The 27,190-nt window shown below is 40.3% G+C and overlaps 1 protein-coding gene across 5 annotated transcripts in view; it reads left to right on the plus strand.

The window, feature by feature from the left end:
* Positions 1 to 27,190, plus strand: part of ATP8A2 (ATPase phospholipid transporting 8A2) — a 323,927-nt gene that overhangs the window by 271,585 nt on the left and 25,152 nt on the right. For all 5 annotated transcript variants that reach the window (XM_085216143.1, XM_085216142.1, XM_085216144.1 and 2 more), the window contains 2 exons: positions 17,108 to 17,196; positions 23,083 to 23,187. In XM_085216143.1, the coding sequence (XP_085072269.1) occupies positions 17,108 to 17,196; positions 23,083 to 23,187 (194 nt within the window). The remainder of the gene's footprint in view (positions 1 to 17,107; positions 17,197 to 23,082; positions 23,188 to 27,190) is intronic.

Here is a 27,190-nt window from a genome sequence, read left to right on the forward strand (position 1 = left end):
GAAAAGTTAACAGAAGGCAGTAAATGCCTAAAAATGCATAGTCAATATATGGAGCTAAGGTCATTTTCAAAAACTTTATTAGCATGATAATATCTGTCTTAGACTGTACATAACTGTGTCAGAGCAATTGGATATAGAAGCATCCTGAGTCTGTCAAGACAGACATAACAGCTGACAGTGTGTGGAAATGAATCACTTTATCTCTTTGCTGAAGTGATGCGTGAATTGTGTGCTTTAATGGAGGTATGTCTGAGCTCCTGAACTCTGATGTGTCCACATTCAAATTAAAATAAATGCAACAGTCTGTCCTGTCCTAATTAGTTAAACAAATGCTTCTGCTAATGAAATGACAGAGATGACTTTAATCTTCTAAATTGAAGTATTTCTGGCTTTGAGCCAGAGGAGAACGTAGTAGTAGCAGAATTACTGAAGCATTTCTGTAGTATGCTTTATTGTTGGATCTGCAATCATTTAGACAGGCAAGTGAATATCTTTGCAATCATTGCGAATATCATAATTTCCAGTCTATGGATAAGAGAAAAATATTACCCTGGGAGGTTTGGTCAGGGTGAAGTTCAAACTAGTAGTGTGGCTGTTAGCAAAAGTTGTAGGGGAGCTGACATCCTGCAAGTAATGGTGTGTTACAGCTTCTTTTGGAACAGCATGAAAATCTAAAAAGTTTACACTAAATTCTTCCCCCTAACAATTCCAGCTAGCAAGCTGTCTTTGTCATGGAGGCTCATGTAGCATTTACATGTGTCATTTGAAATGTATAGAAAATCACCACAAAATGCATGCTTATAAGAATGGGGGCAGGGAGCATGTAATGAGAATTACAACCTTTGTTTTTCTCTTAGGGCTGTGACTGTGCTGCAGCACAGGAATTGCACACTGAACCTGACTGAAGCATAAGTGGAGTAGTGAGTTTCCCGTGCCAAAAATAAGCGTGAGGTAGAAAGGCTACATGCAGATTAGGAAAATGAAAATGGTGTAAATATACACACAGTCTACTGTCAGTAATGTAGAATAGGTTATTAAAAAAAAAAAGGTAAAGATTGTATGAGGAAGCATCGCTGTCATGTTAAACCGGGGAAGAATTTGGCTCGTATTTAATGTCACATCACTCATTTAAAGCTCTAAAAATAGTGTTTATAATAAAACCCCTGACACAGCCGTGGCTAGGATAATTCAGATGGCCCCTTTCCCTTTTTAATTTGTGAAAAAAGCTCCCCCTTTGAAGAAAAGTATTTGTTTACAGTTGTTTATCAGAGCAGGAAATGGATCAATTAGACGTAACTTTTAAAGTTAATTGACTGCCACTACTAAAACCACCTGACATCATGCTTTTGCCAGCAGTGCCAGATGAGAAATCTCACCATTGTTGCTGTGGGAAAGGCAGGGACATGATGGGAAATGTTATTCTTGGCACTCGGAAGATTAAAAATTTTAAATATTTATAGAGTCTTATCTAAACTACTGATTGGTTATTAGTGCCTTGAATTGAGGCAGGGATGTGTGAATCCCTAGAGCTTCATGGCCCTATCCCATCTGGATGAATCTGAACTGTTAATATAGAATTGGTGCTCTAAGTCTTCCTCTAGCTATATCCTTCTTTCCATCCTGCACTGCCTTTGTATTTATGTCTTTCTCTTGGGTTGTTTTTTTAATGATCTAGAATGTAATAATAGCACAAAAGAAAGTTTAGGACTCCTTCCTCTTAGAAATATTTGGCTTCAAAGCTATATTTGTATCTTTTTTCAGCTGCACAGGCTTATAATCTTTTTTGCCTGTTCAATAGCGGAATGACTTCATTAGCATGGTGCTACCTTGTTGCTGTACTGAGTTTAGCAATCTTTTCTACTTCCGCAGTACTTCCCTGCTGGCTCACAGGGTTTGGAGGGGAGAGGTTAACAGATATTCTGGGTTATTTCTTCCTAACAAATTCCTGGCCCATTTGGAGACTCAAGAAAGCTATTGGATACGTTTATTGGTGTTGCCAATCCACATTTTTTCCTGTCAGTTGTGAATAGCTACAGCTTTTGACAAGTGTAATGAGGCCTTTGGTAATGCTTATGCTGTTTGTAGCAAATAGACTTACTGTGGGAATCAGAAGCCTCTCAGAAAGCCCCGATTTCAGATCTGAGGGAACCAGGGTAACGCAACCTATAGCTATAAAAAACTCTCCTATCTTGCCTAATATGGAGCCTCACAAGAGGACCCCTTGAGTCTGTAAATGAGGTTGAAACTATTTGGTGTGGCTAACATGTTTCAGCTACTTTTTAAAAAATTAATGATCTTTTTCCTCTGATATTATTTCCATGTTGCTGTCAAGCCTATGGTAAAATGGTAAGAGAGAGTGAATGAGCTTGGGGCATACTTTAGAGGCAGAACAAGTAAGAAAACTCTCTAGGTCAAGTAGTTATCTTATTTAAAAATAAGTCTTAAATTCGATAGACTTGTGAGCCTAAGGCAAGCTTAATTAAACTTAAAGGAGAGCAAAAATAAGCATCTAAAATGCTGTTTTGGTTCTCGTAAATCTGAGTAAGCCAAAAACTGGATTATTCAATTATGTATGGTTGTGGGATTTGTTTTGTGAGCGTTTTCCTACTTAGCCCAGATTTTCAGCAACCTTCTCTTGTGTGCTCTTGGCTGTTTCCAAAGGAGGTGAAGAAGGAGCTTCAGGTTTTGATTTGGGGGCTCAGTGCTCCAAGTCTCTCCCGTTTTGATATTAGGCTGGCTGTGGGCATACTGGAAAGTGTGTCTGCAGGGAGGAGGTGATGCATTGATACTATTCAGGATATTCACCACAGACTGCCTATCTGCAGCTGTCCTTGCTTCTGCACTTGAGGAGGTGGAGTCGCTCCCTGGAGAGGATTGTGAAGCCGCAGTTTGCAGTGCAAGTTTAATAGAAAGGTGCAGGCTGGCCGCACGATGGGTTTTGTGGGCTGAAAGCTTGTCACTTCTGAATGAGTTCAACATAAGAGCCTGTCAGTCTCATGTTCACTTTCTTCTGGTAAAATATTCTTTAGACTGCTCTGCATAACTAACATCTGCATTGAGTTACCTTTCTCCCTTTTATTTTTTGACTGAAATGCACAGTGCTTTAACATCAGTTTAATTTACTTTGTCTGTTATGCAAAACTAAAAACTTTGAAGAACTCACGTAATGGGTTTAAGTATCATTGAGACAGACAGCTACCTGGCTGGTTGTGTGAGAAGTTAGTCACATCCTAGCTCTTACACACCTGTTCCTTGGTTTTCCCATCATTTGAGAGGGAAGAAGAAATGAATAGATCATCACTATTTTGATATAACAGGTCTCTTCACTGTAATGTCTGTCAAGTATCCATGCGGAAGACTTTATGTACGCTCAGTGGGTTAGAAGAAGGAGATGAGATTTATCAGCATCTGCCTCGGAAACCAGCATCCCTGATAATAGGATTCTCTGAGCCCAGAGAGCCCTCAGCTCTGTTCACCTCCTTGAGTCAGCTTTTCCAGCAGACTGGGCCTCGCTGAGTGTCTTGAGGACCAACACACAATCACTTGACCACCAAATTTAATGAACACAAGAGAACAGTGTGTTTTAGAAGAAAATGTAAGAAGCAAGGGAATGAGTAGGTGTAACTTGGAAATGTGAGAGTAAGATGATGTTTAGGGATCAATGTAGCTTTAAGGTGTGCCACTCACAGTTATGCATCCTCTCAGTCATGCCCACTTGATTGCATCAATGTTTTATTTTTGGCACTCCCTGGATCACTTAACTGCAGCCTCCAGCCAGTGCAATCCAAATAACGTGTATCTAACCTACTACCCAGCTGTGACAATGCCCAGTAGCAGATGGTTAGGAAGAGTGTAAGAATAGAAAAGGGTATAGTGATACTTTTGTGGTGCAGTCTCCAAGCTGCCAACCACTCAGGAACTTCAACACCCAGAAATAGAACCATTTTATATATTAAGTATCAATTTTATTGTTTTATTTATATTTGAGAAAACTGTATGATGTTAAGTGGTAAATGTGGTAGTGGTGGTAATGAGAAGACGGTTGGACTAGATGATCTTACAGGTCGTTTCCAACCTTGTGATTCTATGATTCTAAGTTCAAATGGAGCTTTTAGCATTGCCTGTCTCTGGTCTACAACATTCTGAAGTGAAATATGAATGAAAGCGTATTACTAGTAACCCATTTTGAACCTACCTGGTGTCTGATCTGATGTCCCTGTCATTGTAATAAGAGAAAACGAGGCAATTGTTCTGTTTACCTGTTTATCTGCCATTCTCTTCTTTGCTGATTTTTTTGTCCCCCTTTGTCCCTCCCAATAGAAATGGAAAGTCATTCCATTAGCCGTTACTCAGTGAAACTGTGGCATACTCTGTTTACTTGTTCCTTTTACATTCAACCTTTTGTAGTGCTCCTGTGTCTGTTTTTGAATGGAGGAGGAAGCATATAGGTGAAGTACAGATTTTTATAGCAGGAGAATGCTGTTTTTCTTTATCCTATTACTCTTAAATCTTAATGCTCATTTGCTTTTTCAAAGCACAAATTAAAAGATCACATTCCTTAGGCCTTAAGCCTTCCCTTATGTCTATCACTCGTCATTTACTGACATTGAATTTTATTTTATTTGCCCAAAAGGTCCTTTTGCCATTCTTTATGGTATTATACATGCTTCTCAGTGGAGATGTTATCCCACAAACTGTTGCCTTGCTAGTCAACTGTTTTCTGGAGTATGAATATGTCAGTTGGCACAAGTTGTATCACAGATGTCTGTCAGTCTGTGCTGGTGATCTTACTCCATTAAGAGCACTGTCTTTTAGGCCTGCTGTTGGTTTTTTATTGCCTGATTACTCAAATGTGCAAAGACCTTCATTCTTATTCTGTGTTATCTTAGTTTCTGAATCTCTGATAAAGCTGAACCAGCAGAATTTGGAAATCTGAATAAAGAGAGGTTATCTGGTGGAGAAAGTCTGTTTTACTTGGGCAAAGAGACTCTCTGGGCTGCTTGTTGTGCCGTGCCCAGACACACCAGTCAGGTCATGGATGCCTCTGTGGAGGCAGTTGCAGTCCCTGGCATTCTGCCTTCCAGGGAAATTGCCTGCAGCTGACTTCACCTGCTCTTGGCCCAGAAGTACTGTGTGATGTCAGGATGGTTGCTTAATTGCTATGAATGTTCATTTTCCATAACTATGCTATGGGAAATAAAACTTCCTATCTCACAAGCACACTGTAGAGTCCTAATTAGCCAACAGCATAGTTCTTGCTGGGAAACCTTGGACTGAAAGAAGCTGAGAAATGCAAAGTATTGCAAGTATTTCATCTTGTTGTACTTGAGCATCAGTGTGACCCATACTCCAAAGTCAGTTAAGTGTTTTTGAAATATCCCAAAGTAGTCATGCCGGTAATAGGTGACTCATTAGTAAGCAGCCCGTGGTGTGCTCACTGCTCAGATGTGTGTACCCATGGGGGCCTGGGTAGGCCTCCAGAATTCCCAAAGGCCAAAAACATTGGTTTTAGTGGAAAAGCAAGTTGGTAAGCTTTTTAAAGTGCCTGTTGTTTCTGGTATTCAAAACCTGAAAGACCTTTGGGTTTCCTTTCTAATGTCACTTAAATGGAAAATTTCAATACCTTTAATATTTTAATGTTAATTCCAAAATTACTGGTTTTCATATACTGTGCCTGGCTGGCTTTAAGCAGTATGTCACCCTCCACCTTTTTCTCTAGCTACGCAGAAGCTATTTTAAAACTGGTCCTGATGATACGCTGCTGACGTGATGTTAAAATGTAACATTAGAGGAGTGTTTCTTGTAGAGCTACACACAACCTGCCATTGTAGGGTTTTTGCAACCAGGGGAAAATAAAACGGGTCAAAATAGGTCAAACCTCAGTGTGAGAAGTATCTGTGTTAAGTGGAAGATGAGAAATGAAATATTAACCGAAATGAGAAATAGTGATGTTTGTGTTTTCAATTGGTCTGAGTTCGCAATGGGGCTTTGAATTGTGCTGCTGCCAGATCTTGTACTGCTGCTGTCAATCACATTTTTTTTTTCTTTCTTGAAAGGCCCATGGCAAATTTATTTTGGATAGTTTCTTAACAGGTGTTTCCTTGACATTACGAATGCCTTATATGAGAACTGGCTTTATGTCCGGAGCTCTCAGCTGAAATCACACGGCGGGCCGACACAGGCGCTCGCGTGTTTACTCATCTGCGCCCGCGCTGACAGCAGATCCCCGCCGATTCCCACAGTTGGCCGGGACTGGACACAGAGCAGATGTCGGGGATTACGGGGAAGGCTTCGGAGAGGCTTTAGGCCTCGTGGTTGCGGAAGTAATTCATTGTGGAGATGCAGACAGGGCCCGCCGGACCCACGCTCAGGGGTCTGCTGGAATAGGTCTCAGTGGATTTCAATATCCAAATCAAAAACAAATGTTTTCCTGGTACCTTTTAATTAAAGGGAAAGCATAAATCAATATAATAAAGTTAATGCGCCGAGAGGTATCGCATTTCTACAGAGTTCTCCCTAACAGAGTAGCTGGCAGTGTGGGTCTCTGAGAAGAGCCGTGGCTGGCTGAGTTGAAGGGTCTCCATGAGGATGGCTGGATGGAGGTGGGGCAGCTGCAGGCCTGGCCTGGCACCGCCTCTCAGGAGAGTCTGGTCACCTTGCAGTGGGGCTGGTGGTTATTGTGGTTGTTTTGCAGATGTCTTGTGAATCCAGGGTTGCTTCCTGTGGGACTTGTCTTCATTTGACTCTTGTCTTTTCAACACTGCATGCTCAGAAATCAGCCATCTGTGGGAAAACAGAGGTGGCACAAGACGACCAAGACTAGTGGTGGAGATGATTTATTGTGATGTCTCCCACAGACATCACGTATTGCACAATATGCCTTTGAGGCTTTGAAGGCATCTCTGTGGGCCAGGAAGGTAACTTTCGGCTGTGATTCATCTATTTATGGGTTCAGAGGAGACATCTGTAAAAAAGAGAATTTATGTACATCACTACTATCTTCTATTGTGCTGTTGCTATTAAGATTTTGGTTAATGGTGAAAGGAATAAGAGAGAAACAGGATACATCTCCAAGGCTTGGCAACTGTGTGGTGGAGATGATTGCAAATGTACTTTGTATGCGATAACGCAGAAAACAAAGACGTGTGTGGGAAAAAGTCATATGTATACTTGAGCAATGAGGTAAATTGCTTTGTGAATGAAAATGAAGGGTAGTAGTACCCTTTTGTGATAAGACTCCATTGATCCAAGTTGAACTGCAGTCATGCTGAAATAACCCACATCTTTAGGGCCTTCAAGAGAGTGTGACAGTAACAAAGACTTGGAGCTAACCTTGTTTTAAGAACAGCCATTGAGTATAGTAGCTGAGCAAAGATAAAATCCCAGGTGAACACGTAGTCACTGAGCTAATAAACTGCTCTGTCTACAGAAATGTGATGTGGAGAAATTACTTATCTGTTGCAATTCCACATTGCTATAACAGATAAAAACCAAAAGTCTGTAAAATTAAATTTACAGGATGTAGTTTTTCAAAGCTGTGCATGGAAGTGAAGTGCTTTCAGCTGCTATTGGGTGCAGTAAGAATTCAGCCTGATTTATAAACATACACCCCAGTTTGAAAAACTAGAAGAGGTCTGTTCTGGGCTTTGCAGTTATTGGACTGATTCTTGCTATATTGTTGGCAGCCCTTTTCTGGAAATCCTGAGCTATTGAGGAATCTCCAAGATGTGAGACAGAACAGGGTAAACTTATACCTTATCAGGAAAACAGTTAAAAGCAAAATATCAAAAAACACAGCACTTTCCATTCATTGAAACTCTTTGCATCAGCAAACCCTGTGCAAAGCCACAGTACATTTCAACAGGCTGCCTGCAAGCTCAGGTGCCTATGTGCTCCATCTAAGTTGCTGGATCAGGGCTCTGGAGAGTAGTAGTCTGGTTAAAATCAGCTTACCTGCTATATGTGTGGGCAAGGTGCAGGATCTAATTTGAACTGATTTTGATGGAAGTTTTGGCACTGATTGTTGCAGGTCTTTGCTATATATATGCTGTAGAACATGAGTTTTAGTCAACAGCTTCACTCAGAAGATGAAATCTTTTAGCTGATCCAGACAAATGGATAGTTGCCTTATTATACTTAGCTGAAATATTCAGTATTGTAGCATAGTTCATGTGTGTTGTTCTCTTTCTCTATTTGCCTTTTTGAGGTGTTCTACAAAAACACAAAAATATTTCGCAGTAAGTGGGAAAACAACAGAAGTGGAATAAATGCAGACTTCAAAGTACACATATATTAAAATATATGCATAATAATTACATGAGATAGCATCAAATACCATTTTCTCTATTATAAAATGGTTTTTTACAGTATACTACTTAAACATTTAAAAAAATAAAAATTTTAAAAACAGTGAGGACCGTATTTTTGCATTTTCTCTGAGGTTAAGACACATGCTCAAATTCATACAATAAAATAATATGTGAAATAACACTAAGTTTCCTGAACATAATTTTTTTGCTGCTTTTGATTGTCTTTTTACTCAGGGATACTGCTTTGCTAATAGTGGAGGGGAGGGCGTATCTTGGAACAAACGCATTTTGTGCGAGGGAACCAGTGTTGGTGCAGTAGCACAGTTGGAAAATTTCAACACACAAAGCCAGGAAATTTGGAGGTTCTGACTCTTTTTTTTTGTACGTGTAACTTGGCAGGTAGTACAAATATCTTATATCTTCACTGGCAAGCAACAGCTTCTGCTAAACATAATTATTCCCTTGGAGCTTTAAATTCAAAGGTGGGTTCTGTAAAATTTAATTTTTTTCCCCTGCAGCTTTCATGATAAAGGAACAGTTATTAAATAAGGGCAGCTACCATACAAGAGTGGTTACTATTAAAACCTGCACAGGAAAAGTTACAGGCACCAAACAAGAGTGGTTATATGCTGAGCATGACTTCAAAAAGAAGAAACATAATGTAAGATATAAATTCATTTTTATATGCAGAGTAAAAGTTTGTGCTGAAGTGCATGAAACAGTGAACAAGACAAGCTGTTTCAGGTCTATCAAAGTTACTGCTTCGATTTACATTAAGTTTTTTGTATTTGTGCCTGTGTTTAATTTGAAGGGGGAAGGAAAGAAAAACTGCAAATATTCTGAAAAAGTTCTGGCTTTCCCACTGGCAAGCACACTTGGATATTGATTTTATTTGGGCTCAGTGAATGTGGAGTAGCAGGACAGGCTACCACACGTAGAATAGTAGAATGGATTGGGTTGGAAGGGACCTTAAAGGTCTTATAGTTCCAACCATGGGCCTGCTCTTCTAGGTCCTCATGTGGAAGCTGAGCTTAAGCTGCTACAAAAGAAGGTTATATTGTGCTGCACAGCTGTCTAATTTGCATCATCTAAGAAAACCCTGAGGTTTTATGACTTAGGATACTATCAAACTTGACTCAAGTGAGAGAAGGTAAATCATGGATGCCATCCACAGCATCATTTGAAGCAGATTTATTTTTCTTCAAGGTATTCATGGTGCACAAGAACTCCTTACTCAGAAACATTTAATTTGTGCTTGGGGAGCTCAGACCAATACTGAATTAATTTTTGATTTTTTTTTTTTTTTTTTTTAAACCAGGAAGCAAAATTAGTCCCCAGTACCATTTACCTAAAGATTTACTGAGGTATTTCATCCATTTTAAGGAGGAAGTTCTTTTGTTAATGAGCTCTGTGCTTCCTAACAAAATTTCAGGAAGCCACTGATGTTCATATGGAACATAATTTTACTATGTTTTTAACCAGTAGTCTTCTCCAGATGACTCTGAAGAAGCATTTGTTTGCATTATTGTTGAGCTTAACATAACCAATAATGAAAAAAGAAATGACAGGCTGCATAAAACTACATCAGAGTTTACACTGCCAGTGAACCATAAAGTCAAATTAAAACACTATCTGATTAATTTCCTTAATTTTCTACTATCAGAGTAATAATGGAAAGTAACATGGGCTGGTTCCTTATTTAATTGGTAGTGTTGTATACTAATTAAGTAATGAGATATAGTAATATTTTCGTAGGCAAAGCTGTATATGTATAGTTGACACAAACCAGAGCTTATTAACACCCTTTGAGACACAGTTGCCTAATGATACATTAATGTGTATTTCATATATTTTTCAAATAGTAATTTCTGTTAATTATATTAAAAAGTGGAACAAAAAGATGTTGGTAACTTGTTGTATTCTTCCATTATGGAAAATTAGTTCCTAACAGAAAATGAAAGGGAGTACAAGTTCTGAGGATTTCACTGTGCTCCTACAGTGTTGTAACTCCAACTGGTTTCTCCAAGATAATGTGAATGTGTGTGAAAGCTTTGGTATTGTAGCATTGTATTGCCAGTTCCTGGAATTTTCTAATCATGATTGTTCGAAAGACACACTTCCTTTTAACCATCGCACCAAGCAACTTCTTTAATGAAAAACTTCTTTCCTGAGGCCTAAATCCCAAAATATCTTGGGCTTTACTAGGAATACCAAGTATATGTCTTTGTGATAGCACTGGCATTTTTCTTTATGTTCACAATACTACTCTTATCTTCCCTCTCTACGTTTACATCCAGGCTTTAAATTAAAATTACCAAGAGCCTTGATTGGTATGGCATGAAAGCTAGCAAGTGGATAAGTTTCTTATTCTAGTCTTCCATATGGTTTTAAGTATGAGATTTAACAAGTCCAAGGGCAAGATGTTTTACTTGAGTTGATACAATCCCAGATAGGAGTATAGACTGGGAGAAGTACTCATTGAGAGCAGCCCTGTGGAGAAGGATATGGGGGTCCTAGTGGATGAAAAGCTGGACATGAGCCAGCAGTGTGCTTGCTGCCTGGAAGGCCAGCAGTATCCTGGACTGCATCAAAAGAGGGTTAGCCAACAGGGAGAGGGTTGTGTATCCCTCTACTCTGCACTTGTGAGGCCCCATCTGGAGTACTGTATCCAGATCTGGGGCCCCCAGTCTGGGGGGGATGCAGAGCTGTTGGAGAGAGACCAGAGGAGGGCTGCGAAGGTGATCAAAAGACCGGACGCTTCTCCTATGATGAAAGGTTGAAGGAGCTTGGCTTCTTTAGCCTGAAGAAGAGAAGGTTCTGGGGAGAGACCTCATTGTTGCCTTCCAGTACTTCCTGCTTACAAGCAGGAGGGAAACCATCTTTTTAAGCAGACATATAGGACAAGGGGGAATAGCTTTAAACTAAAAAAAGGGGAAGTTTAGGTTAGATGTTAGAACTTTTTTTACTCAGAGTGTGGTGAGGCGCTGGCACAGTCTGCCCAGAGAAGCTGTGGATGCTCCATCCCAGGAGGTGCTCAAGGCCAGGTTGGATCAGGCTCTGGGCAGCCTGACCTGGTGGGTGGCAACCAGCCTCATGGCGTGGGGGTTGAAAATGGGTGATCTTTAAGGTCCTTTCCAGCCCAAGCCATTCTATGATTCTATGACTGGCAAAATTAAAAAAAAGAGAGTAAAATATCTGAAAGAAGTATCTGATTTTTCTGTGCTTCTTTTACCACTCTCAAGGGGAAATGGCTGTATGAGTAGAGACTGGAAGAGGGAGGAAATAGGTTTGAGACTGGACCAATGTGTCACTGTGTTAAACCCAGCCAGCCAGTGAGGTCATTGTTTTCATCTGAGTCATTTTAGAATGAAAACTCTTACATTATGGAAAACATTGCACATCTTTATTTCAGACATGGAAATATCCAGCCAGCCTTTCAGGAGTAGAGCTCTGCTGATTTTATTCGAGGTATCCCTGCCCCAGTGGTGTAAACAGGAGGGGAAATCAAATTGTTATTCCTTCTTTTTTTTTACACTTTGCCACTAACTCAAAGTAAGGTATTCTCTAGGCACATTTCAAGATGCTTGTTGAGGAGGGAGCCAGTAAATCTGTTCATCACACCTGTCAGCCCTGAATCTAGTAAACCTGTCCAGCCTGGAGCAGGCTACAGTTATAGAGGGGGAAAGGTTCTTAAGCACCGACTCATGGTGAGGCTATATTATGTTCCAACATGCAGAGGGAAAATCCTTGAGACTGCATTCTTGGCTGTTGATTGTATTTCATACACAGGCTCCGGTAGGCTCAGTCTCTGTGTAGGACAATTTAATTGAGGGACTTGGGCAATCTGCCCAGCTCTGCAATTGATTTGTGTGGCCATGAGCAAACCATGTCATCTCTCTGCACTTGGGTTTTAATGTATATGGTCTTTAAGGTGGGTCTTAGATTAGTAACACTTTATCTTGCTGTATAATACGGTAATTATAACAATTTGTGTGTTTTGTGTGATTTAATAGCATAGTGATTGTCACATAAGCTAAGAGGAATAGTAGGAGGTTTTGGCTAAATCTAACAATTGCTCTTTTATCATTTAATTGGGTGAAACCATTGCTACTTTATGTCTTGAGAATAATTTATGAAACTGACACCAGCTTCGAGCTGTTTGTATAGCACGTGCTTGTGGTGTTAACCTATGGCGAGTGTGATGTCTCCTTAAGATTAATTCTACTATTTGCTTGATAAGCATTTAACATTTTTGCTCTTTCATGATTAAACTTAGAGGTCTTTTTGAAAAAAATAGAAAACTGGCCTGTGCTGGCACTGAAACGTTCAGTCTTAACAGGATCCAGAACATGCAGAAACTGCATGTTCTGTAAAGGAAAGCATATTTGGGTAATGGTCTACCAAGTATGTAAATTCATCCGTTGTTTATAGGAGAGTTTCATTATCATTTTCATGATATGGACACCCCTCACAATCATCACGTGGCCCTCTTCTCCCCATCTCCTCCTCTACTAACAGCTGCCAAAAACGGTGGTACACTGTCTTCCATGTTTGACTAGTGAGGACCAAAAGTAATCTGCCTATGATTGTGCAGGTGCCCAGTTGACAGCAGACTGGATTTGGATCCCAAATGGGATGCTGGCATTTCCATGAACATGAAATTGAAATTGAGCAGCTTATTGGATCCTTATCCATGTCTCGTGGAGACAGTTATGAATAGGATCTAGGCACAATTCCAGTAATAATTCTTGTTGCACTATAAATACAAAACCAGCTGTTTTCATGGTGAAGCTATGCTTCTGCTATCCATTTTTAATCAGAAATAGGATGCATGGGCATCTGAGGAAATGAAGCAATAAAAGATTTTATTATTTAGAATGTGAATTTATATTTTATCTCACTTTTCTTGAATGATCTGAGATGCTTGTGATCCTTGTTTGGGTTGTCTGAATCGTTTACTGGTCCCCAATTGTTTCCTAACCATGCAGTGATAAGAATACAAAAACAATCAGAATGTCTTCCCACACCTGAGCACTTCCTGGCATTATTATTCTCACTGGAAGGAATTGTTGAAATTGGTGGCACCACCTATTGGCAGGAGAGTAAATCTGTGAATACAGATGCATACTAAGAAAGAATAATAAAAGAGATTTTTTTGAAACAACCGAATTGATATGCTTCAGTAAAGCTAGTCCTTGATTTAAAAACAAACAAAAAACAAAACACCACTTAGTCTAAAATATATTTCTAAAATAGTAGTGATGCAGAGCAGGTCTTTCTAGTCATTCATACTGGCCAATACTGTCACTTTTTTTTGTTGTTGTTATGTTTAAAAGATTTTTGAAAAGGTACCCACTTAAGAAAGCAGCTTTGCAACTGGCTAAAGGTATTAAGACCTAGATTTTTTGCTGATTTTGTGAAATAACTGGGGGTAATTTTTTCCTTATTTTATCGTTCTTATTCTTCCATTTTAACAGCTGTTACCCATAGTCTGAAATGAGCTATTTCTCTGCAACAGCTTCCCCAGTGTTTGGAAGGCAGTCTACTGATGGCAGCAGTTTAAGCCGCAGTGCCTTCAGCAGGAGGATCTGCATTAGCTTTGAGGGTTTCATTGATGCTATGTGATAAATGGCTTCTGGTAGTTGGCTTTGGGTGTGCTAGTCACTAGTGGTTATGCCGGAAGAGTCTAAAAATGACTTAGTTGCTCATCATGGGCCTGTGTGATGACAGAACTGGTCAAATTTTCAGTTTGTTTAAGAAAACAACTTCACTGTGGCCTTCTTGAAATACATACGCATAAATAAATATATACGTACATTTTTTCAAAGGTGGTGGTTCCTATTTAGCATCTCTGCTTTTCTTATCTGGAGGAGATGCCTGATAGTTGAAGGCTGTCACTTCTTGGGGCTGGGCATGGAGGTGCAGTGTTTCCTTGAAGACACATTGCAGATCAGGCTACACTGCCATCGTGAATAGCTGAACAACTGCAGTGAGGCGTGGGAACAGCTGCAAAGTCTGGAGAAGGCTTTGATGCGATATATATGTCTTCTCAGTATAGCTTCAGTTCATAACCCAGTTGGAAAACATCCTAAAAATGCTGTCTATGGATGTGCCCACGTTAGGTGGTTTCCAGGGATTCCTCTGCTGAGGAGCTCTGGTTGTGTGAGCAGATGGTATAACCCTGCTGTGGCCAGGACAACATTCAGGTCCGTGTGCACAGCAAACCAGTTGCTGTCCTGCAATGGAATGGGCACACAACTGCTCACAGAAACTAAAAACAAATGGGCAGAAACAGTGCAGGTGAGCTCAGGAATGGAGAAAAACTTAGAGCATGCTGTATGGAAAAAGGCTTGCCAGCAGTAATGTCAGTGTCTAAAGGGGTGAGATGAGATGGATGGTTTTACTGTTGTGGTGCAGTTTGCCATCAGGCCAATGCTGATGTAAAATGTATAGTTGCAGGTAAAAGGTATATGACTTGAGCTTCTTTAGTGCAGAGGATTTAAGATGCGAAATTTCCAAGTTCATAGCCATTGATAGTTCATAGCCATTGATTGAGCTGGCAACATGATAAAAGGTAGCATTTCAGTTCCTGGTGAACAGAAAGTTGGATTGTTCTGTGCGTTAAAAGCACATCAAGTTTCTTTCAGCTAGGAAAGCGAGAAGTAGAATGTAAAGTACTTGGAGCAAAAATGCCAGAAAATGCATGTATGATTAATACTCCTGTCCTTTTCTCTTCTTTATTAGCAGAAGCATGAAAGGATGGTCAGTGCAAATGCTGATGTGATTAAACTGCTGACACTTGCAGGGTCACAGCTGAAGAAAAGCAAAGCACGAGTGTGAATCTCATCATATTTTGCCACTACGTTACTGTAGTTCAGCTTCTTGGTTAACAATTAAGTTGAGATTTTCCCTCTTACTCCTGCCCATCCTTTTCTTAAGTAAGCATAGATCAAAACTGACGGTATGCTTCTGGCATTCTCGTGTGAAAGTAGGCATGAGGGATCACAAATAACTACGAGCTGATTCTCAGACTGGAATTTGTTTGCTGACTGTCCGTGTGGGTGGCAGAGTCCATAAATGTTTTAGCACAGTCTGGTTCGTTCTTGGTCTCAGTACAAGATTTACCACTGACCTGTCAGTCCAGCTGCAGCATGGAAGACTGTACATTCAGAAGTGAAAAATGCTTTTGGAAGTCTTCAGTACTTAGCAATTCAAGGGCAAGCTGCTGCTGGCTAAATATGGCTGAGCAGAGAGGTGGATGACTCTAAATAGAGAGTGACACTGGGAGAAGATTCTGGGTGCAACAAGTGCTGTCCTGGCTCTGCAGTGTGGTGGTTGTTCTGGGTTTTAAGCCCCCCTGTACTAAGTGGTGGAAGTTCCTTCTGTTGAGATCAGATGCCTTTGTCTTACTGAAGTATGTAGCTACAAATCATCTTCTCACAGTGTATTTCAAGGGCTAGAAGTCATGTGTTCAATTTCATGTTCTGTAGTTCAGCTTTGTGCTTGTCTATAAAATTTCCTGACACTTCAGTGCCATGGGCTGCTGTTCCCTTGTGTGCTGCAAATGAGGCACAACCAAACCATCTCAGCCTGCATGTCAGCAGGAGCCAGCTGCGTCACTTCAGAGTCCATGAGTATATGCCTCCCTGCCCTTGGCTACAGTGCATACAGACATCTGTAGGTACACCTGTGGAGATTGTGTGTAGCATAAAGATACTGAGAAGCCAAGGTTTTGGGTAAGGTACATGGCTCATTCACAAGCAGCAAGAGAGCAAGGTGTGGCTAGCTGCTGGAAATGCTGTTGACACCTTTCAGCCCATGTTTTACTTGTGCTCTGCACACAATTCATTACAATAGAAAAATACTCTTTACTGGTATAGCAGAGAAATTAAACGATTCTCATGGGATGTGTGCATGTATGTTCACACACGCATGCAGGAGGTGGTGAGGTTGTTTCCAGTCTCCTGTGTGTCAAACCAGGTTTTACTGTTAATTTATCTGTAAAAGGTTCTAGAGAGACCCCTAAATAAATGACCTGAAATAGCAAGTCCAATAAATAGTGCTATGTTTCAACTTTGTTCCACAGCTCTATCTGTATGCTGGAACCTACAGAGTTTGTGCATATCTTCTTTCGCAAGTCCTACCAAGTTTTCTCTTCAAGCATTACAACAGTGGAAGAAATGCAAATATAAACTTGGAGCTCTTCATTTGTAAAAAGCCATTTACGGAGACAGGAGTGAATCCCTCCCTTCCCTTCCCCCCCCCCCGGGTTTCAGACAGCAGTAGTTTGAACAGGAAGTATTGTATTTAAGTGCAATATGACTGAAACATTTTAGTGAGATATCTTGGTTTGTTTGTTTGTTTCTGTGACAGTTTGATGCTGCTCAGAGATCTGAAGCAGTAGGGTAGAAGGAGTAAACAAAAAGCAGAAAAGACTTACTAAAATTAAAAACTTAATGTGTATGGTGCACTTCTCCGTGAGTCAAAATGTCTGCTTGGATCAAAAAAATAATAGCAGCAGAGGATTTGATCTAAACGCAACATTTCTGAAAAAATCAAGGAAATGTGAGATCATAAAGAATGATCCTAGGGAGAAACACTGCTGTTGTTTCTCAATTACAGGCCTAATTTCAGTTAAGAGTTGTTGAGACTTCCACCTTTCTTCTTACCCCCACAAATTTCAACGTCATCCCAATCAGAGTTGCTGTTTGTTGCCATCCCTCTACTTTTTCCCTGAAATCAACCACTTAACATGTGATGTCTTGAAAATGCTCATAATTTGTTTGTTTTCTTTGTAGGCTGGAATGGTGCTGAGATGTGGCTACTTCTGGTTTGGGTTATTTCTCGTGCCCACTGTGTGCCTTGTGAAAGATGTGGCGTGGACAGCGTAAGTCCTGAGCCTGTCTTCTCTGAGTTCTGGGAATTATTCTGCATGCACATGTTGTCCAGTTCATCCTGTACCAATCTGAGGGAGGCAGCCTTCACTGAGTAACAAAGATATCTCTCTTGATTATTTACATTGTTTACGCTGTACATAAACAAATCGAATTCAGACCTCCGAGATGCCCTATTCTAAAAGGGAGCCAATATTTTGTTTGGTTTGACTGAGGTTACGTAGAACATAAAAATGCAGTACTCCTGTCCTTACCCTGTTCCAGTCTCCAGTTGCTGCTTTTTAGGTTCACTCGGCAGTGGGTCTTTGAAGATTTAGCTGAGAGGAGAGCAGTACTCACAGAACTCTGTATTTAGTTTTAGTAACGTCTTCCCTGCCCGGATAGGAGGAACAAGATCTGTGAAATACAGCTGTGTGTAATCTCCAGATCCACTCTAAACTCTCTAGTTTCAAAAATCTGCAGAACTTGAATAATTTCAGTAATTTTGATTTAAAGAGATGCAGTTTCTCTATCACGGCAATCTGAAATGCAGAAGCATACTTTTCAGGTAGCATTTCTGGTGTTCCACTTGCTTTTTAAGCGTCTTACTACCCACAGCTTTCATTCTTTCCTTTGGAAGTCTGTTTAACAACCAAGATGTTTTTGATGATTTGTTGGTGTGTTGTTTTTTGTAAGCATTTTTCTTTAGCCTAATTAATGAGATTTTTTTTGAATTCTGAACAGCTAGAGGTAACTTAGTAGTTACATTCTCATTGTGTTAGAAGAGCAACAAAGAAAGCATTGCCCTTTCTCTCATCTGAAGGCAGTGCTGGGCTTTATAACCTGATACAAGGACCCAACCCTTTTTAACTCAGGCAAAAATTGAGGTCCCAGCTGCCATGAAGAGCCAGAAGAAGAGAATACAGATTAGCATGTCACTTTGTCATGAAGGCCCAAAGTGAAAGCTTCATGATATGTAACAGTTAGCAATGAGCTTTTGATCAGTCAAGGAAGGCTCTGTTTTAGGGAGAAATGAAAAAAAAAAAAACAATCCCCCTCTTACCCCCCCCCCCAAAAAAAAAAAAAAAAAAAAAATGTTTGCCAAACATGGGTACATTTCAAGCTCCAGCATATGGGGTAAGTCAGGTAATATGCATGCATCTGAAAAATCTGATTTTTTTTTCTTCCCTTGGGGCTGATGGCATGATTAAATTAAACTAATTTTGCTTGGCAAATCTGCCAATCAGTAGATACATATTGTATGCTTTCCCATTTTCTTCATCAGCTTAATTTTCATGAGCTACATAGCTAAAATTAAACCTAAGTACCGTAATATAAAATTTATGTTAAGGTCAAACTATGATTTAATGGTTTTGCACACTAGAGGGTTTTTTGTTACATTCATTAAATTTCTTCAATTGAAAATAATTTAAGAACTCTGAAGCTGAGGCCAAAATGAGGCTAAATTTGGATACTTAAGTTAGCTATGTCAATGAGCTGGTTTTTAAAACTGAAAAAATCTTAGAACTCATTTAGTGTAACAGGTCCTACTCCTGTGTCAGGCATTATTTAAAATTACATGCTCAGAAGTCAATGGGAGTACTCCTGTGATTCAAGCCAAATAGGAGCTGAACTCTTTGCGTCATCAGGAATCAAATATATATGTAGGTGTCCAAGACTGTGCTTCAGTTTTTCAAATGTTTTTGTGATAGTTCAGTGTCCTGCACTTGTCCTCTGTTCTTATCAGTTCTTGGCAAAAATGGCTAAAGAATTGTAAAACAGACCAGGCTGAAGCAGGCTCATCCTCAGCTATTACTCATGGAAAACTGTTACTGACTCAGGCTGTTCTTTAATATTTCTTAGAGAATCTCAGCAATGTAATCCTTTCATTGGTTCAGAGCAGGAATGTACAGAGATTGTGAAGCTCTGAAGACAAACGTGTGTGATTGATACGCTGGATATTTTCCCAGCAGATTTTAAACAGGAGGCTCCTATCAAGATTAAGCAAAAAATCTGTTCTCTAAGCAGGACTTCTCTTTTTAACCTATTACTGAAAAATTAACGCCATTAACATTTTAACTAGGATAAATGAAATGACACAGCTATCAGCACTGCCATATGGAAGGAGTAAAGGTCTGTTTCCTTTCCAAGAGGCTTGCCATTCAAAACTTGAGCCCAAGGCCTCTGGAAGTCAGACAGCACATTTCCACAGCAGCGGTTACAGCACACTGCTGTCCATAATTCAGCAGAATCTGGTTTGGGCCATAAAATTCCAGCAGATTTGATTTCTCATGGTCATGGAATTTGTCCCTTTCTGATCCTTTTGGATGTGAAGTATATGTCCACAGAAAGAGCATCCGTGTGACCAAAAAGATACAAGCCGAATTTCAGTACAAAATACTGTCAGAAAAACAGATATGATACAGAGTTTTTTTGCCTGGAAGAAGGCTAAAAGGGATAACCCAGTGTGTTTAAGAGCCATGCAAAAATTTGTTTCTAAACTGCTGTGCTGTATCCAGTGTCAAAATGTTTAATGCTGGCAAGCATGAGCTAGTTTTATATGTTCCCTTAGTCGTACATGCTGCACTTGTCAACTCCTCTTATCTCCCATGTTCTCTGCAGCTCCAGGTTTTTTGTTTAAATATTCTTGTGTATGTATGTATATATGTATATGAAGTGAATCAAGGAAAGGTGGAATACTTCTCACTTTAGGAAAAGAAGGAAGCTTATTATTAATTCTTGGCTGCAATACCACATTGTTAACTTTGGTCCACTACCTTGAGTTCAGTAGCTTTGCTTGGATTAAGGTTCTGCCTTGTAAAAGTCCCAGTTGCGCTACCATTGAAAAGAACAGAGTTTTATAAGGTGAGTCCTTCCTTACAGTTGGCACATGTCACTTGAATGCATGTCACTGTTGCTAGGAAGTCTTGAAATGTCAAACCCACAAAGCTATATGAGGATCATAAAAATGTAGAATTTATTCTAGCAAAATTAGGGAAGAGAGCAAGAATTTATTTTTAAAGATGGTGTCTCAGCACTTAGTGTTATAGTGAGACATTTCTTGAGCCTTCCAATCCTTACCAAAGTCCTGATGTGCTTTTTTTTTTTCATGAGGGGAGGACTAGGGGAAGAAGCACATTGTACTTGCCAGCCCTTGCAGGGTAAATAAGTGAGAAGGCACATCCTGGTGTGCACTTGCAGTCTCTGGAGCATGGGACAGCTACTGTGGTGTTGATAACGAAGAGCCACAGTAGAGGTGTCCTTGCACTTGAGAAAAACTTGTGAATGTAACCGTGCTCCTGTCTGGCAAGTCCTGGCCTCCACAACCCCTAAATATCCTCCCAGGGCTGTGATGTGGAGGTATGCACTTCCCTGACTTGGAAGGGAGAAGAGCCAACTGAGACGATGGAGGTGACTCTTCAGCTGTTCCTGTAGTCCCTGATCTTAATATCCCTATGTGTGAGGGAAGTTGAGTTTGCCTTTATATAACTCAACAATTGCAGATGAACGGGAACAGCAAATACAAGAGCTCATAATTTATTGAGGGCTGATCACGCATCTAGGGCTGCTTGTAAAGTACAAGGTAAAAGCTAAGACTTCTACCTGTGTTTTTATATATCAAAAGTTAACAATGTGCTATTGTGAAAAAATCATGAAGTATCCAGTCCTGTTGCCAGCAGTCCGTGGAATATTTGCAATTGGCTTTGATGGGAGCAAGCCCAGACTCTGAGGCATTTGTAATACCATATTTTAGTATTTGTTCTTGGAGAAATGTGTGGATAGGTCAGCCCAGGCCCTTTTATAAATACTTCATTACTCATTCTTCCATGGATGTTCTTTCTCCAAGTGAAGAAGTGACTCAGTGCATAACAATTACCTGGGGGGGTTACTGTTGCTTAATGGATACTCAGCCATGGCAGAACATATGTATTCTGTTATTTCATTTTACTTCTAAAAAACTTCAGAACACCTGAATTTGGAGCAACCATGTTTTTTCCATATTGTGCAATACCTGCTCTTGCTGTCCTCCACTAATTAGATTTTGTTGCTCAGTTTGCATTTTGAATTCGCTGTTCACTCCAAGGAAAAAGAACATCCCTCATCTCCTATGCTGTGTGGCATGAAACCTTGGGAGAGAGACCAAATAACTTGCAGATTTCTGTGTTCTCGTCTATGGGAGAGCAGGTTTTAAAGGGGCTTTGTAAGTTCCAAACATGCTCAATGCTGAAGTTTACATTAGTAGGTAAAAGATGAGTTCAAGGTCAGTGTTTTAATGTATTTACTCAAAGAGTGCGGTAGTTATGTCAACTGTAAAAATTATGACAATTAATAATTCAAAGCTTTCTCATCTAAGAAAATGACTAGTTTCCCATCCTCAAAGAGTTTAACCATTAGCCTAACAAGTTATAGTAACTCAAATGCAATTAATATCTGTGCAGCTGTAGGTTATCTCACGTTTTTGAAATGCTGAATTTTAAAATAAGCTTGCTATCCTTTATTCTCCCGTCACAATATGCTGGTGTTCCCTTCATATCATACTCCTTTGGTGCTTTAAATCAGGTGCTCTCCTAAGTACATCCTTGGTATCTCCAGATTTTACTGTTTTATATTTTCTTGTTCTCTTTGCTTTGCTTTGCTCTTAAATTCAGATATGTTCTGAAAAGTTTTCATTTCAGTTTCTCATTCTGAGACGTATAGGACCTAATTCAGCACCACGAAGAAATAAGTACTTGGATATAACTTAGTATCAAGCCACTCACATCTACAGTAGACTCAGCAAAGGCTTTGTGGTTTTTTGTTTCTTATTCCCCATGGAAGGAGGGATAAAAATCATGCTTTTTAAAAATAAATGCATCTTCATTATAGTCTAATTATATATACAGCAGTTACTTTTCAGCTAGAGGAAGGAAGACATGTTTTGTATTATTGGTTAAGGATGATAGAATCTGTGTGTAGGATTTTTATAAAACCTGAAAAGAAATTTTTGCCACCTCTAGAACTGAAGAATATAATTTTAATGCCATGAAGTGAAGCAAGTGCTGTATTAACATACTTGTTTCCATCTTGTTTTCGGGCTTATCATGCAGTCACATGCAAATCAGTGTTGTCTCATGGGACACTTGTCCTCCTCTAAGTGACACAAAAGAGGAAGCTGATCAAAAAATGTCCATTGCAGAAAGATCCCACATTTCGTATTATTACTTTGTAAATGTCAGGAAAGGGGACTGGGTTCTCCTTATGCCAGTTTAATTTTTAGTAGTACTAGAGTGGTAGGTGAAACCGAAAAAGAGCCTTAGTATTTACAGGGGGGAACTACTTTCCAAATTCTGGTTACGTTTGTGGTGCATGCATGGCTCATTGAATCCCCAAGCTGAGAAAATAGGACAGAACCAGTCTTGTTACTGTCATCTTGAAAGCACTGAGAAAGAAGTGCTTTTCCAAGTCATGTGAGACTGATAAATGAAAATAAAGGGGCTTGAATGGCAATTATTATCTGAGACTCTCCTCAGGTTTTCAGAGCAGTGTGACGCATAGCTCAAAAGACCGAGTTTTACTGCCATGAATATTCAATGAATTTTTGTTCTTTTGTCTGAGAGCTCTGGTCCTGAGCAGTCCCACAGCAGCAGTGTCAGGTCTCCACAGTCCGATAGCTGTGCTTGTTGGTTGCATCTTGAGTGTTGTGTTGAAGCAGACAAGCTCTGCCAAATTTCTCATGTCTTATGTAATATTTCGCAGATATTGTGAATCTGGGCTGACTGTCCATGTGCATTCACTGCCCTATTTCCCAAATCATGTGAAGGAGTTGCCCTGGCTTCTCATATAAGAAGTAAAATTGGGCTTTTTTAACAACACAATGTTCATGTGGCTTTCCTTGTGTCTTTCTTGTTATTGTGGTACAGGGCCAAGCACACCTACCATAAATCTTTGCTGGAACAAGTTCAAGAGTTGGAGATGAAGACAAGAGAGCTGGGAAAAGCCATGCTTCGTGACAGTAATGGAAAGAGGTGGGACAATAATATGCTGATGTTTAAAAAAAAATAAATTACTGTTCTTGTCCTCTCCTCATTTTATTTCTCATTGCTCAGATCTGATTGCAGACAGGTAAGAAGTCTTCTGTCCTATATTATTAATTTGTTGCTGTTGTTCCTTTCCATATATTCTTGTTGCCCCCACCAAAACCCTTCTGTTTCTTCTGTGTTGTTGCTAGCGAGGCTGTATTTGTAAACTACAGCTCAGTCTCCTGGTAACAAGTAGTGCTATTACCTGACCCTTTAGTCAGACTGTTTTGAAAGGACTTTGTTGCACATGCTTTCTTTGTCATCAAAAAACGTCAGCCTGATAAGCTTGTCCAAGGAGGAAATTGTGTCTCAAGATGTAAGGAGAGTTAGACTGTAGCTAAAGGCAGAACTGGCTAATCCAGTGTTTCCCTACAGCTGATTTCATTCTCACCTGAAAGTGTTGGGTTTTTTTTAATGTTTTTGCTGTTTTCCACTGCAGTTTTGAAGGCCCCTGTGTTCAGGGTTCTCAGTTTCTCGTCATACCTCTCCCTTGTATCCACACCGTATGGACTTGAACATATTGCTATTATTGAATCCTTCTTTGTAAGGGGAGAGTATGTGTTGGTATGTGTTGTGTGGGAACCTTTGTCTCTTCTGAAAGAAGCTAAAGAAAATCACACTGAGGCTTTTGCATCCAACAGTTTCATTTGCCATCGCAGAATGTGGTTCTGCATCAGCTAGTCGGAAAAGCTCCCTGGGTTCAAAAAGGTTTTAGAACTAACTCTTCTGTTCCCTAAACAATATGGCACCACATGACTTGCTAAGAAACGACGCGATCATTAAACTGGATTTTAGCAAACCTTATAAACTAGCAAACTGAGTGGAATGGAGCTGTTAAAAGATTTTGTTCTTATGGGGCAGGGTCATCCTTTGAGCCTTTGATGTGTCTTCTGAGGTAAACTAATTGCCATATTGTAGCTGCTGCTAAGATGAGTGGGTAGTAGATTTTTCAACTGAATTTGTGAGTTAATAAGCACTATTTTTAGGGAAAATTATCAGGGAGTGAGTTTACCAAGATTATAGTAAACCAAAAAGCTTAAAAAAATGCTTTGTGAACTACAGTGTGTTTGTAAGATGGCTTTAGTGAGCAGTTTGCTTCTCAGAGGCCAAGACAGAGTAAACATAGTGTTGTTGATTAAAATCACTTCAAAATGCTTGGTATGCTCAGTTTTTATTGAGCCATTTTTCTGCCATGACTGTTGGATTCTACAAAACACTGCACATAGATTGTTCTCACTTGCAAAAGTCACAAACTGCGCATCAAATTGTTTAAAAAGAAAAAGCAAACCTTGCAACACTGGTCAACAGTGTTTCATGCCACAATTAAAATCAACAAAAGTGCCTGAAGTCAAGCATCAAATTAAAAGTAGATGTTGTTTTTAGTTGGCTGAGTAGTCACCTTAAAGTCAGTTGGAGTCAAAGTGCTTGGTACCAAAATCAGGTTAACCTCCCAGCCAAAACACGTGAAAGGTGTGACTTTGGGTTGTGAATTGCTGCTCACAGACCAATTAGATGCCAAGCAAGTGGGATCCAGTTGTGCTGAGGACTGGCTGTTCCCAGGCATGCTGTTCTGATAGTAGGAGCCCCACGGCTGCTGCTGTGGGGTTCCTATCAGTGTCTGGGACAAAGCTGCATTTGTGTCAGTGAGATGTTTGTGTTTTCCTGCCAGCATTAAGTGCCAGTTATTGACAGCCACGGAGGATAGTAAATCCACTTTTTGCAGACAGAATCTGTGGGTTGTGAGGCAGGTTGACATCGTATTAATAGTGAGAAAGGTTGTTAGGGTTTAATCTGTTTATATGCATGTGTATGTGTCTCCTAGAACTTGATGGGTTTCTTCTCTGTTTACAGACAGTCCTGACTTGCCGTAAATTTAAAGACCATGTTGTAATTCACTCATATGCTCTATGTTTTCATAGCCTTTTATTTTACTGCATTCTCTTGCAAACTCTCTCATCTGCATTCCTCCTCCTCTGTATAGCTTCACTTCATTCTCGAAACGCTTGCATGGAGATGATGTAAGGAATCCCTACTGGCCTTCTCTCCCCTTCTCCCTCCCCCACTTCTTTCCATGCATTTGTTTGTTCTTCTTCCTAATTGCTCCCAGATTTTCTGGGTGGTCCATCTGTGAACTAGATAATGGTAGAGTGCCTCTGCCTGCTAGGAGCTGGTGTGCTGTGCTTGTGATGTGGCCTCCAGAGTGCTCTTCAGAGTTGTTCTGCCTTTTATCTCTTTTGTTTGTCTCCTGGCTCTTTCACACCTGCTTGAAATAGTGAGCTTGTCCAAAGGGAAGGATGAGGGTGGGAAAGAGGCCGAGGGACCTTACTGCAGTTATAGCCTCTCTGGTTCATATTCTTTATTTTCTCTTAAATGTCCTTGAAGCCAATGGAAATAAGGAGATGCATGCACTGCTCTCCCCTGCTGCCCACAGCCCCATTGCTCTTAAGGTATTACTGGCAATGTGACACTGTGCAGAAAGGGAACGTAACCAGAGTCTCTTCATTTCCAATACAAAATGCAGAGCTGTGTTAGAACTGCACAGGTCTACCAGTCACCTCTGAGTGCTGGTGTCAGCTCTTGGTTGGAAGTGTTCTTGAAAACACAGCCATTAGGTGTTGGTTTGTTCAGGCAGCTGTGAAAGATAAGCTTGCTGTCATCGGGTCTGGTTTCCTGTCTCACACAGTAGATGCTATTTTTATTCAGTGTTTTTTCACAAACAAAAAAAATATATATATAAAAATCACACCCAATAACAGATAAGGGGGATTTAGGGAGCTAATTGCTTTTATCGTTGCCTAGACTAGAGGGGAAAAATGAAGTGCAAGATGTGGATCTTTAGGATTGTTCTGTTAAACAAAAAGCAATTCACAAATCCCAGAAGGCAGTGAGACCATCTAGACGTGCACAACAGGGTGCCAGCAGTTTGCAGCAGCTCACTTGAATTTCTGTAAAGCATGAGCAGGGTCTTCGCTGCAGTTTGGGTAGGAGCACTGGGAGATCTCATGTGCCTCTTGATACCTAAATAAGCACATCCTGCTTTAGGTCTTCACTCTGGCAACTGTTCTTGCTAGAGACATTTTTCCTGGTTAAAAAGTGTCTTCTAGTGCCAGTTAGATTTTCTTTGTTAGTTTCTTTGAGCAGTTTCTGAAATTGAATTTGCTTTTATTGAGTTAAAAAAAAAAAACAAAACATATATTTTGGCTTTATCAATGATAAGTGAGAAAGGAAAATGGTAGATGGGGGCTGGTTGATGATGGCTGGTGTGTGTCATCATGTGAAAGAGCACTAGCATACAGAGTGCTACAGCCTGGTCCCAAATTCCTTAGAAAAAGCACTAGTGTGATTCTTGAAGGTGATACTGAGTATACTGTTGTGAGCTGTAAAGGGTTTTGTCTTCATTTTTTCTCTATATCTCATCTGGACATCTGAAACTTTTATTTTTCATGGAAGCTGGAATGATTACAAAATCAGATGATTCCAAGAGTTAGGGGATTTAATCAGTTGAAAATGCTGCATCCGTGGAGGTGTGTGATGCCAGATTGGATGGGGCCCTGGGCAACCTGATCTGATGGTTGGCAGGTTTGTCCATGGCAGGGGGATGGAACTGGATGATCTTTAAGGTCCTCTCTGACCTAAGCCATTCTGTGAATGTGTGGAAATACTTGAAAACTGATGACCAGAAATAGCTTGAGGAGCAGAAGTGGCAGCGTGCAGCGAGGAGTTAGCAAGGGATCCCATGCTGTGTTCACATTCCTGCTTGTGGAAGATGAGTGCCTGTTCTGGTGCTCCCCAGCCTGACACACAGTGGCACTGGGCTGGCATCCAGCCCGGCTGCAAGGTGAGCGAGCCTGGGTGCAGGAGGGGAAAGGGCTCCCTGGCACTCTCATGTAACAAAGGGCAGGATTTAACACTAAATTTATGTGGATTCAGAGAGGTGAGAGGGGGCAGT

This window comes from Meleagris gallopavo, chromosome 1 (assembly GCF_905368555.1).
Source record: "Meleagris gallopavo chromosome 1, MGAL_WU_HG_1.1, whole genome shotgun sequence".
Classification (NCBI taxonomy): Eukaryota; Metazoa; Chordata; class Aves; order Galliformes; family Phasianidae; genus Meleagris; species Meleagris gallopavo.